The sequence below is a fragment of the Neophocaena asiaeorientalis genome, unplaced genomic scaffold (assembly GCF_003031525.2).
Source record: "Neophocaena asiaeorientalis asiaeorientalis breed wild unplaced genomic scaffold, Neophocaena_asiaeorientalis_V1.1 scaffold906, whole genome shotgun sequence".
NCBI lineage: Eukaryota > Metazoa > Chordata > Mammalia > Artiodactyla > Phocoenidae > Neophocaena > Neophocaena asiaeorientalis.
Window position 1 is genome coordinate 154569 of NW_020172272.1, and position 15137 is coordinate 169705.

Sequence of the window (15137 nt, forward strand, 5' to 3'; positions counted from 1 at the left end):
ACCCCCATCCCCGGCCCCCAGCACAGCTTCTTACAGATGAGAGGAGAATGGATTGTTGTGATTAAGTGTTGAGGTGAGTCACGCAGCCCCAAAGACCCCCAGACAAAAATGTGTCACACATACACACACCCTCCCCCGCAGTGATTCCAGTTACCTCCAAGCTAATCAGAATTCACGATTGCTTCCCTGATAGTAGAAATGGGAGGGTGTGGCTCAAGTTTGGAACCTTGATTCCCAAGCACAGTGTTATGAAAACAAGCATATTTACAGTTGACTTGAGGCATTCCTTTAGTGGCCCAATTACAGCTTGTATTCCACTTATGACCAGCAGAGTCTGATCTTCACTTGGCAAATAGAAGTCAGGGTAGGTCAATTGGCATTTCTGCATGTGGACCTAGTCCTCAGGGGAAGCACTTGATTGCTTCGTGTCACTGTCCTCACTCTATGACAGTGCTGTCCAGAAGTATATGAGCACCACAAATACGAGCCACATGTGTAATTTTAAATTACTTCAGTGACATTAATTTTAGTATTATCTTATTTAACTCATATCCAGAATATCATTTCAACATGTAATCGATAGGAAAATTTATTAATGAAATGTTTTACATTAGTTTTTCATACCAAGTCTTTGAAATCCAGTGCAAATTTTACACTTATGGAACTTCTTAATTCTGACTAAGCTGCACTTAATTCTGACTAAGTGCAGCTTAGTCACAGTTGGCAGGTGGCTACCATATTGGATATGCAGCTCTGCAAAGCTGGGTTCCATTGAAACCTGCAGTGTTTGAGTTTGAAGTTTTGCACTGTGGAAACTTTCTAAGACTGTAGCTATAGATAAAACCTTCCAGATCATCAGGTTTTTCAAGGACATCTAAATTCTACTTTAAGATTAAATATTTTATGTGATAGTATAAAGAAGATAGGAAAGAAATACATTTTTTTCCTGATATTCAAGGGAAGAAAGTGGTGAATGTTAAAGAGTAGAGAGAAACAACAATCAAAACGTCCACATGTAACAAATTGAGGCCTGGATGATAATGATGATTACAATTTGAGTGAAGTATTGGCCGCATTGGCAAGATCCAGGCCATGTTTAGTTCCAGCGTGAAGATTGCCAAGCCCAGTGGTGCGAAGCCAGATGAGTTTGAGTTGGGCATCTCCCAGGTCCTTCTGAAGCTGGAGATGAACTTGTACCTCAAGGCCCAGCTGCGGGAGTTGAACATCATGACCACTGAGGAAATTGAAGTTGGTGGTGGTCGGAAAGCTATCATAATCTTGTTCCCATTCCTCAACTGAAATCTTTCCAGAAAAATCCAGGTCCGCTAGTGTGTGAGTTGGAGAAGAAGTTCAGCGGGAAGCACCTTGTCTTTATCATGCAGAGGAGAATTCTGCCTAAGCCAACTTGCAAAAGCCGTACAAAAAATAAGCAAAAGCATCCCAGGAGCTGCACTCTGACAGGAGTGCACGGTGCCATCCTGGAGGACTTGGTTTTCCCAAGTGAGATTGTGGGCAAGAGAATCTGCGTGAAGCTGGTTGGCAGCCAACTCATAAAGGTTCATTTGGATAAAGCACAGCAGAACAATGTGGAACACAAGGTTGGAACATTTTCTGGTGTCTGTAAGAAGCTCACGGGCAAGGATATTAATTTTGAATTCCCAGAGTTTCAATTGTAAACAAAAATGACTAAATAAAATATTATTCACAATTAAAAAAAAGACAATTTGAGTGAAAAATCGTGTGGTAAACTCTTATAGACATCTCATTTGATCCTCACGGCAGTCCTCGGAGGGGGTACTTTCGTGACCCCTTTTGAGATCCCTGTTTCCCAGTGAGGAAACTGAAAGCAAAGTCACGCAGTGAGTCTGATACCTGTGCTCCTCGTCAGTCTGCTTGGCTCACTCCCTTACTCTGCTGTACTCCCTGATTGCTTTGGGCAGATTGGACTTGGAAAAATTATGCAAATGAGGCAGAATTGCAGCTAAATCCTAAAATGTTGCAACTATTCCACTACTCCTTATTCCCTCCCTTAAGTTGCATCACTAATCGGAAAACGGGAAAATGATTGGAGAGGTGTCACCCGTTTTGCCAGCTGTGTCCTGTGGCATTTGTGTCTCAGTGGTGGGACTTGTGAAGGCCACTCGAGCAGAGTTGTGATGGGCCGTCATGTGCTGAGATCAGGGCCACAGCAGGAAAGGTTTTTTTCCTTAACCAGCTAATCTTGTCATGAGACCCACAAATCCACTTTCATATAATTTCTTTTTGTTTTCGCCTCTTATTTTCAGCGCTCAAAAGCAACTCCCTGTTGAAATCTAAGTGCTCGTGTTGACATTGGTGGTGTATTGACCAAGACTTATATTTCTGTTGTTTCTACAAAGACCAGGCATGGGTCTACCTTTCACAGATCAGATGTGTGCAGATGTGTGTGTTTCTGATTTACTTCTTTATATATCCACTGCATTTCTATTGTGTAGATTTGATGTTTGTGTGGTAGTGTTTGGGCGAACTGGTTCTGTGTGGCTGTGACTGACTGTGCCTTCCTGTCTCTGTTATGCCTCAGCACTCCTCCCACCCCCTATTGAATTGTTTAATTGGATTGAAAATAGTATCATGTCAAATATGGTTATGTAAATATGAGTTATGGATATTTTGAAAGTCTCTTCTCCTTTCAACTCTTAATTTGTTGAAACTGTTGGTTTTACAATTTTCTGTCTACTGTGATTTTTAGCCTTACTGGAAAACTAACTCTGCTTACATCTTACTGTTTAATGAGCAAGACAATGTGGGAGGAAAAAGTTCCTCAGATGTGACTGAGTTTTAATTAAGTTGCATGTAGGCTTACTGAACAAATGCAACAGTAGGAAGATGTTTTTATATATTTTGTGTACCATTAGTTCTCTTATAGTAGATTGGATAACTTAGGACCATCACCTCAAAACAAAACAGAACAAAATAACCAAGGACAAACACTGAATTACTTCTGTGTTTGCAAAATTCAGTTTTCTTAGAAAATACTATTATGCACAGGTTTAGGTTTTTAAAGGTTTTAAACTTGACAAAACCTCAAGTTTTTATTAAAGTCATGATTTAGCACTATGTTATTGCAAAAGGAAGTAGAATTGGCTCTTTATTTTAACGGTTTTTGTTCAGAGACCTGCGTTTCAGGACCTACCTGCCCAGTTTCAGCTCTTTTTTCCCCTTGCCTCTGCTTACCTCTTTTGCCACCTAACCCAACATCTTCGTCTATAAACTGTGAAATTTCCTTGGCTTTGCTTGTGTCTTTCTGCCTGTCCATCTGATATGCGCTAACCCTCTAGATGTTGAGAAAAACAGACTTTTTTATTATCCCCAAATGTCACCTCCTTATCACATGCTTTTAACAACCCTCCAACAACCCTAATAAACTCATGTCATATACTTTTCTGAACCGGATCAAAATTTAAAAATGTTTTAATACATATAAAGTTGTTCAACTATGAATGGTAAAAACACTAAAACAACCAGGCCTGTGACTTTTCAGTTATTCCTTGACTGTGGTCTCCTGCTCTTCCCCTCTGCTGCCCAGGCCCGCCTTCTCCCTGATGGTCAACCTCCTCTCCTTCGGCCTTGAGCTGGTCCCGCTGACTTGGCAGGCGTCTGCTCAGCTTGGGCACTGTGCTCAGTCATCTCAGCAGTGTTCTCACGACACTCAGAATCCTGGATGCTGTCCCTGGGCAGCTCTCTCTGAGGTGCCCTTTCGGGGCTGCATGTGGTTTGTCCTCCTCCCCGTGCTCTGAGAAGGGCCTGTTCTCTGCGGCCTTGTTGGGGCTCTCATCACCTCATCACGTCGTACTGTTTGGGTCATCTTTGGGTCCGTCACGACTTTGTGACTCTTCCTTGGTCACAGAAGTGCTTGATGAGGGATTGAGGAGCTGTACAGAGACCCTTGAAAGCTTTTTTTAAAAAGGTAATTAGAAAAGGACAACAACTGGGATGTAGAAAAAGTCTCTTATAGAGAGCCTGACAATCTAATTGGTATTTTAAAAAGTAAGGTTTGTCCTGGGTTTTCTGCATTTCTCTAGTTCTGTTTGGGGAGTGAAGGTGTTTGTGTTGCTTGTGCAGTGCTGTGTAATTGCTACATTTTAGCAAACACACACTGTCGCCTTTCACCACAGACAGTGTTCTAATATAACTCAGTATTCATGGACCCACATCTTTATTGTTTTCACCACTTTTCTGGCTTTTTGGTGACTTGAGAAAAATGATACCATTTTACCTTCAGTGCCTTTCACCTGATACTCTAGCAAATAGAAGATAAATTAGCATACAGGATGGAAATAAATCACTATAGCTCCTAATCCCTTACTGTCTACATTTATGGATGAATAATTAATGCATAGTTTGACTTATGCTTTTTTTTGTTTGTTTGTTTGTTTTTTTGCGGTACGCGGGCCTCTCACTGTTGTGGCGTCTCGCGTTGCACCGGCCACGCAAACTCAGCGGCCATGGCTCACGGGCCTAGCCGCTCCGCGGCATGTGGGATCTTCCCGGACCGGGGCACGAACCCGTGTCCCCTGCATCGGCAGGCGGACTCTCAACCTCTGCGCCACCAGGGAAGCCCTGCTTTTTCTTTTTTACTTGTGGCAAATTAGTGGCTAAACTGAGAATTAAATCAGATCTTGACTTTTTAAGATTCTCTGATTAATCAAAACTTCCTCTTTACCATTGTAAAGCAATTATACTCCAATAAAGATGTTATAAAAAACAAAAAGAACATGGGCTTCCCTGGTGGCGCAGTGGTTGCGAGTCCGCCTGCCGATGCAGGGGACACGAGTTCATGCCCCAGTCTGGGAAGATCCCACATGCCGCGGAGCGGCTGGGCCCGTGAGCCATGGCCGCTGAGCCTGCGTGTCCGGAGCCTGTGCTCCGCAACAGGAGAGGCCACAACAGTGAGAGGCCCACGTATCGCAAAAAAAAAAAAAAAAAAAAAACTTACTCTTTATATTTGGCAGGATAGTGATTAGTGACATAATTTGATTTTTGTGGCCCATTAAAATGTTTTTTGGTCCACTGTGTTGAAACAAATGACATTTGTGTTACCTCTCAATTTATTCTCTTGTGGAAGGTTAGATGCAGGAAAGCTTTTATGCTGACTAAATCCCCTTTGTTAAAACTGTACATCAGTGACAGCGAGTGTTTCTTAAAGCTGTGAGTATTTAAAATGAACTGAAAATAGTATTTTCTGCTGGGTTTGTGTGTGTGTATATCGAACCAATTAGAAATTGTTTTTACTGTTAAAAATTACAGTAAAATTTTTTTTTAAATTAAAAAAAGTTATAAAAAGTTTTTATTACTTTTTCTGTTTCCCTAGTACCATGATTAAGAAATGTTTGTTCATAAAGTTAACCAAGTTTTTAAAATCATGAAACTAAGACTATATTTTGACAGTTCATTATGTATGTTTTTGCTCATTAGTGTAGCAGCTGCATTCATTTGGAAGCTGTGTGATATGAAGCTGCCACCAGGCTCTGAGGGTGGTAGAAGGTGCCTTACCTGTCCTGGGGGCTGTTAGGAGTTTCATCTCGTAACATCCCTGTGCACTTCCAAGTAAAAGCCAAAAGTCCAGTCTCATAAGCTAATGTGAATTGTTATTAAGGATTTTTTTAAAAAATAAATTTATTTATTTATGTTTGGCTGCGTTGGGTCTTCGTTGCTTTCCCCAGGCTTTCTCTAGTTGCGGTGAGCGGGGGCTACTCTTTGTTGCGGTGCACGGGCTTCTCATTGTGGTGTATTCTCTTGTTGTGGAGCACGGGCTCTAGGTGCGCGGGCTGCAGTAGCTGTGGCTCGCAGGCTCTAGAACCCAAGCTTAGTAGTTGGGGCACACGGGCTTAGTTGCTCTGTGGCATGTGGGATCTTCCCAGACCAGGGCTCAAACCCATGTCCCCTGCGTTGGCAGGCAGATTCTTAACCACTGCGCCATCAGGGAAGCCCCAAGGATTTTTATTCTTTTATGGCAGCACTATTTGTTCCTTTTTCTTTTACCTTGATTGCCTTCCTTTCTCCATCTATTGCCATTACTTTACTGAAGGTCTTTACGAAAACTTCTCTTGCCCGGAATGTTGCAATATTCTTCCAACTGGTTTTCCATTTCCCAATCCCTCCCTTTCTAATAATTTCTCTACACTGCTTTCTTTCTTGAGTATAAACCTGATTATGTGAATTCTTGTCCAAAATCTTTTTATGGTTCTTTCTGCCTGCAGATCATTGGATACACTGCTTCTCATGATTTGCCTTTCTTATAGCTGAAAATCCTCCCCCTTGGCTTCATCTATCCATAACTGTTCAAGTATGTATTAAATAGCTGTGATGTAACAACTCCTTTAACCAATATATATATTATCCTTTCTGATTCTGAATGAGTGGAAGAGGAATCTCATTCCCAATTCTTATGCTTCAATTCTTCATTTCTGTCACTTTTCTTCCAGGGTTCCACACTTGCCCTTACTGGGTTGGCTGGTGACCATCTTCTTGTCTATTTATAATATTTTTAGAAGTATGATGTCTGACAGTTTCCTTGTATTCTCTCTGTAGTTATTTATACCCAGTAAATTCTTTGCATTTATCATTGCTACCATTCTCTTTCTTACTTTTTTTTCTTGGAATTTGGTCCCTTTGCATATTCTATTAAAACTTTGAGGAACAAGCATTTTATACTGGCATTCAGGCAAACATATGTGTCCTCTTTATACATCTTCTCTTTGTACTTTGTATACTGCATTAATCTGGGCTGAGAAAACTACTCAGTGACTATAATCATGTTTGTACATCATTTTACCATTTGTACAGGACTTTTGTATTTGTTCATCTATTTGAGCTGAACGGTCCTGTTAGATGATTGTGATCAATTTATAGCCTAAAGCTTACAGGAGTCAATGGAGTGGGCTAGCATCTCCCAACTGGGGGATGACTCCTCTACAGGATCATGCTGCCTCCCTTCCCATTCTGTTTCATCTTGTTTTGTTTTGTGTTCCTCTGTACTTACTGGTCAAGACTGCAGTTGCTCTGTGTACTGGAATATGCTTTACTGATTTTAATTAGCACTTTGAATTTATTAGTTCATTTGATCTCCCTAGGATTTCTGTTAGTTAGGCAGGCCTGGCCTTATTAATACCATTTTATAAATGAGAATAGTGCAGATTACCAGTTTGCCAAACCAATGATTTAAAGAACAAAAACAAAAGCAAGTCTTCATACTCGTAGCTTATGCTGTTTTCACTGCCTTGTGTGTAAGACATATTGGAAAGTGAAATATGTTTTTATTTGAGGGGATTTCACTGAAACAATTCTCTGGTTGTGTTCTATATTAAAATGTAAAATATTAAAATTAAATGGCAGCTGTTGATTTAACTTAGCATGAGTTTTGTGTGGCATGGCACTACTATGATAAAGGGAATGGATAGAGTCCAGTGATATGCTGTCAGAAATTTGTTACTGGAGGGAGAAATAATACCAAAGGCAAAAAGATGTGTTTTAGGTGCAGGATCATTCTGTGTCACTCTCTGGCATTCTGCTTGTCCTGCTCTCAGAGTGATTCTCAGGCCATTCTTAGCCCTTGGAGGGAGGACTGTCGGAAGGGGACATCTACACTTGTGACAGTCTCCTTGCCAGTGGCTGCAACGTCCCGAGATATCCAGTAGTTTTGCTTCATAATCCGTACCCATTGTTTAATCAATAACCTGATTGATTGTAGGAACAACAGCCTTTCTACAGAGCATCTTGAGGGTGTATGTTATCCAGCAGCAAGAAGCTATAGTGCTGAGCAGGAAGAAAGTAGAGCATCCGGAATCCCTTGTTATTGTAATGATATTTTACTCCAGAACTTCCCTTTAGTTGTGGAGTCTGCATAAACCACAGTTTGACTATGGTTTTCTATGTAACCTTGCCCCAGTTCTTCGCCGCGTGATCCCTGAATGTCTGCATCTGAGTCATTGTTGATGGAGCTACGGGTGTGGAGTTGTGTCAAGGAGATGATAATGTACACAGGTGGAGGGCTTTAGGTAGTATGTGCCATGTTATATTTCCTAATTTCTAAATAATACAAGAGGAAAATGTATCACAGGGAAGAGAATGGCATGGTATAGTGAAGAAACAGGAGGTTGGGAGTCAAAAAGTTTGAGTTCCTGCTGCACTGCTGACTTGCTGTCTCATCTAACAAGTTCCTCACTTCTCAAATGTAAAATAAACCTGCTCTGTTGGGGGTGTTGTGAGGATATAATTAGAGAATATAGATAAGGACTCTTTGTACATGTAAAGTGCTGTTCACGTGTTACTTATTTTAATGAATAGTGATTACTGTATGTCCAGTCCTTTAACAAAAGGTATTTCAATTCTGACCTCCTGTCAACACTGCAGGGCAGGCACTGTCATCTCCATTTGATGGACAGGGATCCTGGGGTGTGGAGAGTCTAGGTGACTCACTCAATTGGCCTACTGAGTGATGACTCTGGACGTAAGCTCCCATTTATTCCTAGCTCTGCTGCCATGCTGTTTTATAAGGGGTCAGTGTGGGAGAGGTGTTAACTTTAACAACAACTTGCATATTGCTTCCAGGAAATGGAAATGGCACCCTAGATTAGGAATCGGGAGATCCAGATGAGCACTGCATTTCTGTATTAATTTTGGGAAAGTTACTTAAATGTATTCTATTAAATACCTTTAAAACACTTGGCTATGTTTTTCCTAAGGTATGTGTAAAATATCTTTGTGACTTTGTATCAGAATTTTAAAGATTTCCTTTGAAGTGATCAAAATATGTTTTACAAATCCTATTTTAATATTTTGTTCTTTTTATTTTTAGTCATTCGTACACTGGTCAAGACTACAGTACACAGGGAAATGTTGGGAAGGTTTCTTTAGATCAGATCGATTCGGTAAGCATCTCATCCTTTTAAACTTAAACCTTTGTCAGTGGAGGAAGCACAGATTTTCTTCAACCAAAGATTATTTTGTGGGTGGGGAGATGGGAGGGAATGTTGTTTCATTGGTTGCCAATCATTTTTTAAAGAAATCCCATGTGCTATACATATGATTTTTTTTTTCCATCATAGGAAAACCAAAAAGTCAGAAAATTATTTGTAGTCTGATAAAAACAGAATTTAATCAGTTTTCCAAAGGGGGAATTCTTTTTAAGTGATGACAACTAAATAGTGTTTATTGTTTGTATTTAAATACCATATACATATAGTAAAGGAGAAATGTAAAATACTAAGTATATCCATTTGCTAGGGCTGTTGTAACAAAATACCACAGTCTGGGTGCCTTAAACAACAGAAGCTTATTTTCTCACAGTTCTGGAGGTGAGCATTCCATGATGAAGGTATCAGCAAGTTTGGTTTCTCCTGAGACTTCTCTCCTTGGCTTCTAGGTGGCTGCTCATCCCCATGTCTCTTCCTCTGCTTAGAAGGACCCCAGTCACCTTGGACCAGGGCCCCACTCCCATGAGCTCATTTAACCTTGATTACCTCCTTACAGGTCCCAGCTCTAAATACAGCCATATTCTGAGGTCGTGGGTTTAGGACTTGGCATGTAAATTTGAGGAGGATACAAAATGTATTCCATGACACTAAGGGTAGGCTCCCATCTTGTGTTGCCACTAGATTAGTAGGCAGCTCATTTCAGCTTCACTTTGTGGCTCCATAGGAGAATGAAAGTGTGCACACGTTACCATACTTTTACTTTATAGAATTTCTCTTTAAGACATTGTAGAATTTCTGCATTACCCAAAAAAGGGAAACTGAGTCAGCCATAATTAATCTTTGTTTAGACAATTACCAAATTACTTAAAATAAATTAAAAATACACAGGTGAGGTTTTAATGCTTGGAAACAAGAGTTATGATGGTGAGTAGGGGGAGACCCTGAGCTTTTGGAGTCTGGAATAAATAGGTCATCTTCCTATGAAAAATTATAATCAAGTAGAAGTGGTTACTGTGAAAGATGAAGAGGCTGCCTGGTTAGTCAAGGGAGCAAAGTGAGACCTGCCCCTGCTCACGGGCAAAGTTGAACCTGCTGAGGAGCCCGTGAGAGGTGGGAGTTAAGTCTCAGGAGGATGCTTGAGGAGGTCAGGGAGAACGCAGTTGAGACCATAGATGAAAAAGGTTTCCTTTTAAATAAACAAATAAATAAATGTATGTATGTATGTATGTATGTATGTATGGCTGCATTGGGGTTAGTTGCTGCGGTGAGCAGGGGCTACTCTGTTGTGGTGCGCGGGCTTCTCATTGTGGTGGCTTCTCTTGTTGCGGAGCACAGGCTCTAGGCTTGCGGACTCAATAGTTGTGGCATGCGGGCTCAGCAGATGTGGCTCGCGGGCTCTAGAGCGCAGGCTCATTAGTTGTGGCGCATTGGCTTAGTTGCTCTGTGGCATGTGGGATCTTCCCGGACCAGGGCTTGAACCATATCCCCTGCATTGGCAGGTGGATTCTTAACCACTGCGCCACCAGGGAAGTCCAAAAAAGGTTTTCTTTTAATTGTTAATTTCTTTAATACATTTATTTGAATTCACATTTTGAGAACCATTTCTCTTATTTTTATGTTTTACTTTGTATTGGGGTTATTTTAAAAGTTCATCTGTGATTCACCAATTGTGCTTTTGAACATTTATCCCAGGAAAATGAAATCTTAGGTTTACATGAAAACCTGTACACTCATTTGTTTGAAATAGCCCCAAACTAGATACAACCCAAATATCCTTCAACGAGTGAATGGTTAGACAAATGGTGTTATGTCCACACCATGGACTATTGCTCAGCAGTTAAACAAAATGAGCTATTGATACCTGCAACAACTTAGATGAATTTTGTGGGAATGCTGAGTAAAACGCCACTCTCAAAACGTTAAACTATATGATTCTATTTGTCTAACACTCTTGAAATGACAAAATTATGGAGACGGAGAACAATTAGTGGTTGCCAAGGGTTAGGGAATGGCGGGGGGAGGGTACAGAAGATGGGGGTTATAAAATGGAAACATGAGGGATCCTTGTGGTGGGGGATACATGAACCTACACATGTGAAAAAATTACATAAAATTATATACACATGTACACAGATATGAACACGTGAGTGTAACTGAGAAAATCTTAAGACTAGCGTATATCAGTGTCAGTATCTTGGTTGTGATAATATACTACAGATTTGCAGGATATTACCTTTGGGGGATACCAGGTACATGACATCTCTTTGTATTATTTCTTACAACTGCATAGGAATCTACAGTTATCTGAAAAGAAAACGTTTAATTAAAAATTATAAAAAGAAAAGAAATAGGTGAAATAAATTTTAATAATATGTTTTATTCAATGCAGTATATCTAAAATATTATCATTTTGACATGTAATCAATATTAAAATATTAATAAGAAAAGGAATCTGTAATCACAGTGAGACAGTAATAACTTCCTTACGGTTTTTTGATTTTATTCCAATTAAACTGAATTTACGATTTGCAAATTAGATTGATTTTTGCAACAAATATTGTGGGGGACCTGATAAATAACAAAACACTCTTTTTTCTTGTAGCTTTCTACCAAATCCTTCCCACCTTGCATGCGTCAGCTACATAAAGCCCTGCGGGAAAATCACCATCTTCGTCATGGGGGCCGCATGCAGTACGGCCTCTTCCTGAAGGGCATTGGCCTAACCTTGGAACAGGCATTGCAGTTCTGGAAGCAGGAATTTATCAGAGGAAAAATGGATCCAGACAAGGTAATTTTGAAAAATCAGAGCAGAAACTGAAATTCTAATTTGTCTGAAGACTAAAAGGTTTGTTTTTTGAATATGCCCCAAAATGTAGTTGAAAATTCTGTAAGTGTGTCTACAGTTTCATTTAGGTAAAAGAAACTCACGTATTAATCTAGTAGTTGCTCAACAAAAGATTGGGAAAGTGGATTCAGTTTAAAGGGTAAGATCGGAACAGCAATGTAAGATGTAAAATAATGCTTGAATGAAGAGTCGTCTTCTTGGTAGGTAAACTGCCAGTAGTTGTTATAACTGAAATTGCGCCTGAGTTGTATTTCTGTAGGAATGTGTGTGTGTGTGTGTGTATGTAATATGTATAGACATATATACATACATGCACATGTAATGTTATTTTCAGGACCGAGAAATGTTGAGAACAAATACAGTGAAAGCAGTTTAGAATGCATCCTATTGTGTTATGTGGAATCTTTCACAAGGAATTTTAATTTATTTTTATAAATTTATTTATTTATGTATTTATTTTTGGCTGCGTTGGGTCTTCATTGCTGCACATGGACCCTCTCCAGTGGCGGTGAGCGGGGGCTACTCTTCGTTGTGGTGCGCGGGCTTCTCATGGTGGTGGATTCTCCCGTTGTGGAGCATGGGCTCTAGGCGTGCAGCCCTCAGTAGATGTGGCATGCGGGCCCAGCAGTTGTGGCTCTCGGGCCCCAGAGTACAAGCTCAGCAGCTGTGGCGCACAGGCCCAGCCATTCCGCTGCACGTGGGATCCTCCTGGACCAGGGCCTGAACCCACGTCTCCTGCGTTGGCAGGCAGATTCTCAACCACTGTGCCACCAGGGAAGCCCATCACAGGGAATTTTTAGATAGACGTTTATCACTGTAAACCTGAGAACTGCCTTTAAATCTGTTCTTACTTCTTAGATTCCCACTCCTATTCCTTATTTCTCTTAAGTAGGACTAGCTAATAATGTTATGGTTTCTCGTCCCTTCTATGGCTTAGCACTGTGGGATGAAGTACATTTTTTATTGTTTATTTCTTGTTTGTTTCTTCTTAGGAAAGGTAAACTATAGGACAGAATATTTGCCAAGTAAATTTTATAATGACACTTTATTATGTCTTGTATCAGTTTGCTCGGGCTGCCATAACAAAATACCACAGACCGGGTGCCTTAGACAACAGAAATATATGTCCTCACAGCTCTGGAGGCTGGAAGTACACAATCCAGGTGTGGGAGGATTTCTTTTGGTTTCTCCTGAAGCCTCTTTCCTGGCTTCCAGCAGTTGCCTTCTTGGCTGTGTCCTCACGTGGCCTTTTCTCTGTGTGTCCACCTCTCTGGTTTTCCTTCCTTCTCTTAGAAGGACCCCAATCCTGTCGGATTAGAGTCCCACCATTATAACCTCATTTAACCTTCATTACCTCTTTAAATGCCCTATCTCCAAATACAGTCACATTGGGAGTTAGGGCCTCAACAGATGAAGTTTAGGACACAGTTCAGTCCATAACACGTCTCTAGCTTTATACTTTTTTAAAAAGTTCAGCCTCTTTTATAATATATTATAAAAAGCTCTTGCAGTTTTTACAGATTTGTTTTAAAAACTGTTTTCATTGATAACTGTCCGTAGAAGCTTAAATTTATCATTGAATAGAGTTTTATTTAAACATGATTTTGGATAATGTTTATTAAATAGTAATAAATCAAATAATTCTGGATAATGTTATATTTTATTTTAAAGGTAACATATTCTGATTATAGGAAGTATGAAAAATACAGAACTTTTCCCATCATTGTCTCATTCATAAATAATTACTGTCAACATTTTAGCCTTTCTCTTTAGTCTAGATGGCTAGATATCATTATTTTTTCCCATTAAAAACTTGACATTCTATTGTGATCATTTTCCCAGGTTGTTGAATCATTTTTGAAAATATCATTTGTGTTAGTTGCATGACAACACATCATTTGAAAGTGATATAATTTGCTTAATCATTCCCCTATTATTGAACACTTGGTTGTGTCTATTTGACTTTGTCATAAATGTTATTGCAACCAATATCTTGAGCACATAAATCTGATTATAATTCAGATGTCCTCTGTATATGTTCACCAGGGAACCAATTTACCTGGTGAAAAACTGTAGACGGTTTTGAAGTTTTGATGTATGCTATCATTGCTATGAAATGACTGGAAAGGCTTTAAATTAGACTGTCATCAAGCTATGTGAGAACTTTGCTGTGTCAGTGACATCATTATATGTTATTACTTGAAAATGTTTTTTGACCTTTTTATTAAGAATTTGATGTATTAAGTAGTAGGTGTGTTAGGGTTCTGCAGAGAAACAGAACCAATAGAATATGTGTGTGTGTGTGTGTGTGTGTGTGTGTGTGTGTGTACATGTGTACAAAAAGAGATGTACTGTATGGAATGGCCCGTGTGATTATGGAGGCTGAGTCACCAAACTCTGTGAGCAGCAGGCTGGAGACCCAGGAAGAAAGAGCGGTGTTTCAGTTTGAGTCTGAAGGCAGGAAAAAATCCATGTCTGTGCTCATGGCCCTCAGGCAGGAGGAAATAACCTCTTAGTCGCAGGAGGGTTGGTCTTTTTGTTCCATTCAGGACGGCAGAGGATTGGATGAGACACCCCCGCCCTCAATGGGGGAGGCATCTGCTCTGCTCAGTCCAACAATTCAGATGTTAACCTTGTCTAGAAACACCCTCACAGACACACTTGAAATAACGTCTGACTGGAGTTCTGGGCACCCTGATGGTCAAAAAATTAACTGTCACAGTAGATAAGTATTTATGAGCTGTGGTTTTGAAGTGAAGAGAGAGAGAAGTTGAGGTAGCATTTTAGCTTGGTTTGTGCTGTAACTAAGCGGGGAAAAGAGGAGCGTGACATATGGGAAAGCTTGATCTGGGTGCCAGGCCTTTGGCTTGTGCGTCTGTTCACTGACCGCCCTCTTTTGTGTGTATCTGGGATGGCCTCCTATCAATGTCATCAGTATTTCGTTATTTTTAAACCTATGTGTTTGAAAACTTTTTTCAAGTGGGGTTTTTATTTTATAATGCAAAAGTAGTTTTTTTGAAAAATTATTGTAAAAGAAAATCAATAATTTTTACCTTTCCAGATAATACATAACAGTCTGTATTTTCATTAGCTTATTATTGATTACAGCAAATGTATTATTTTGACTAAAAGGTTTTAACGTACACTTATGATTTACTGTCTGTTTAGTGTTCTGTTGTTACAGTCTTGTTTTTGTAAATAAACATTCATATTTTTCTCAATTATATCTTCTTACGTATTTTTCCAATGAAATGTAATTTAGTATCCTTTTATGAAAATATTCTCTTCAACTTAATAATTGTACCTACTTGTTAAATGGTACACACCATTAAAAATAC

General features: G+C 39.8%; 1 protein-coding gene and 1 pseudogene across 1 annotated transcript in view; both read left to right on the plus strand.

Annotated features, from left to right (window-relative positions):
* LOC112411973 (DNA primase large subunit-like) overlaps nucleotides 1-15137 on the plus strand; it is a 223324-nt gene that overhangs the window by 122411 nt on the left and 85776 nt on the right. Inside the window, exons 7-8 of the mRNA XM_024763397.1 lie at nucleotides 8837-8909; nucleotides 11557-11742. Coding sequence (XP_024619165.1) covers nucleotides 8837-8909; nucleotides 11557-11742 — 259 coding nt within the window. The remainder of the gene's footprint in view (nucleotides 1-8836; nucleotides 8910-11556; nucleotides 11743-15137) is intronic.
* LOC112412014 (40S ribosomal protein S7 pseudogene) lies at nucleotides 1093-1676 on the plus strand (annotated as a pseudogene).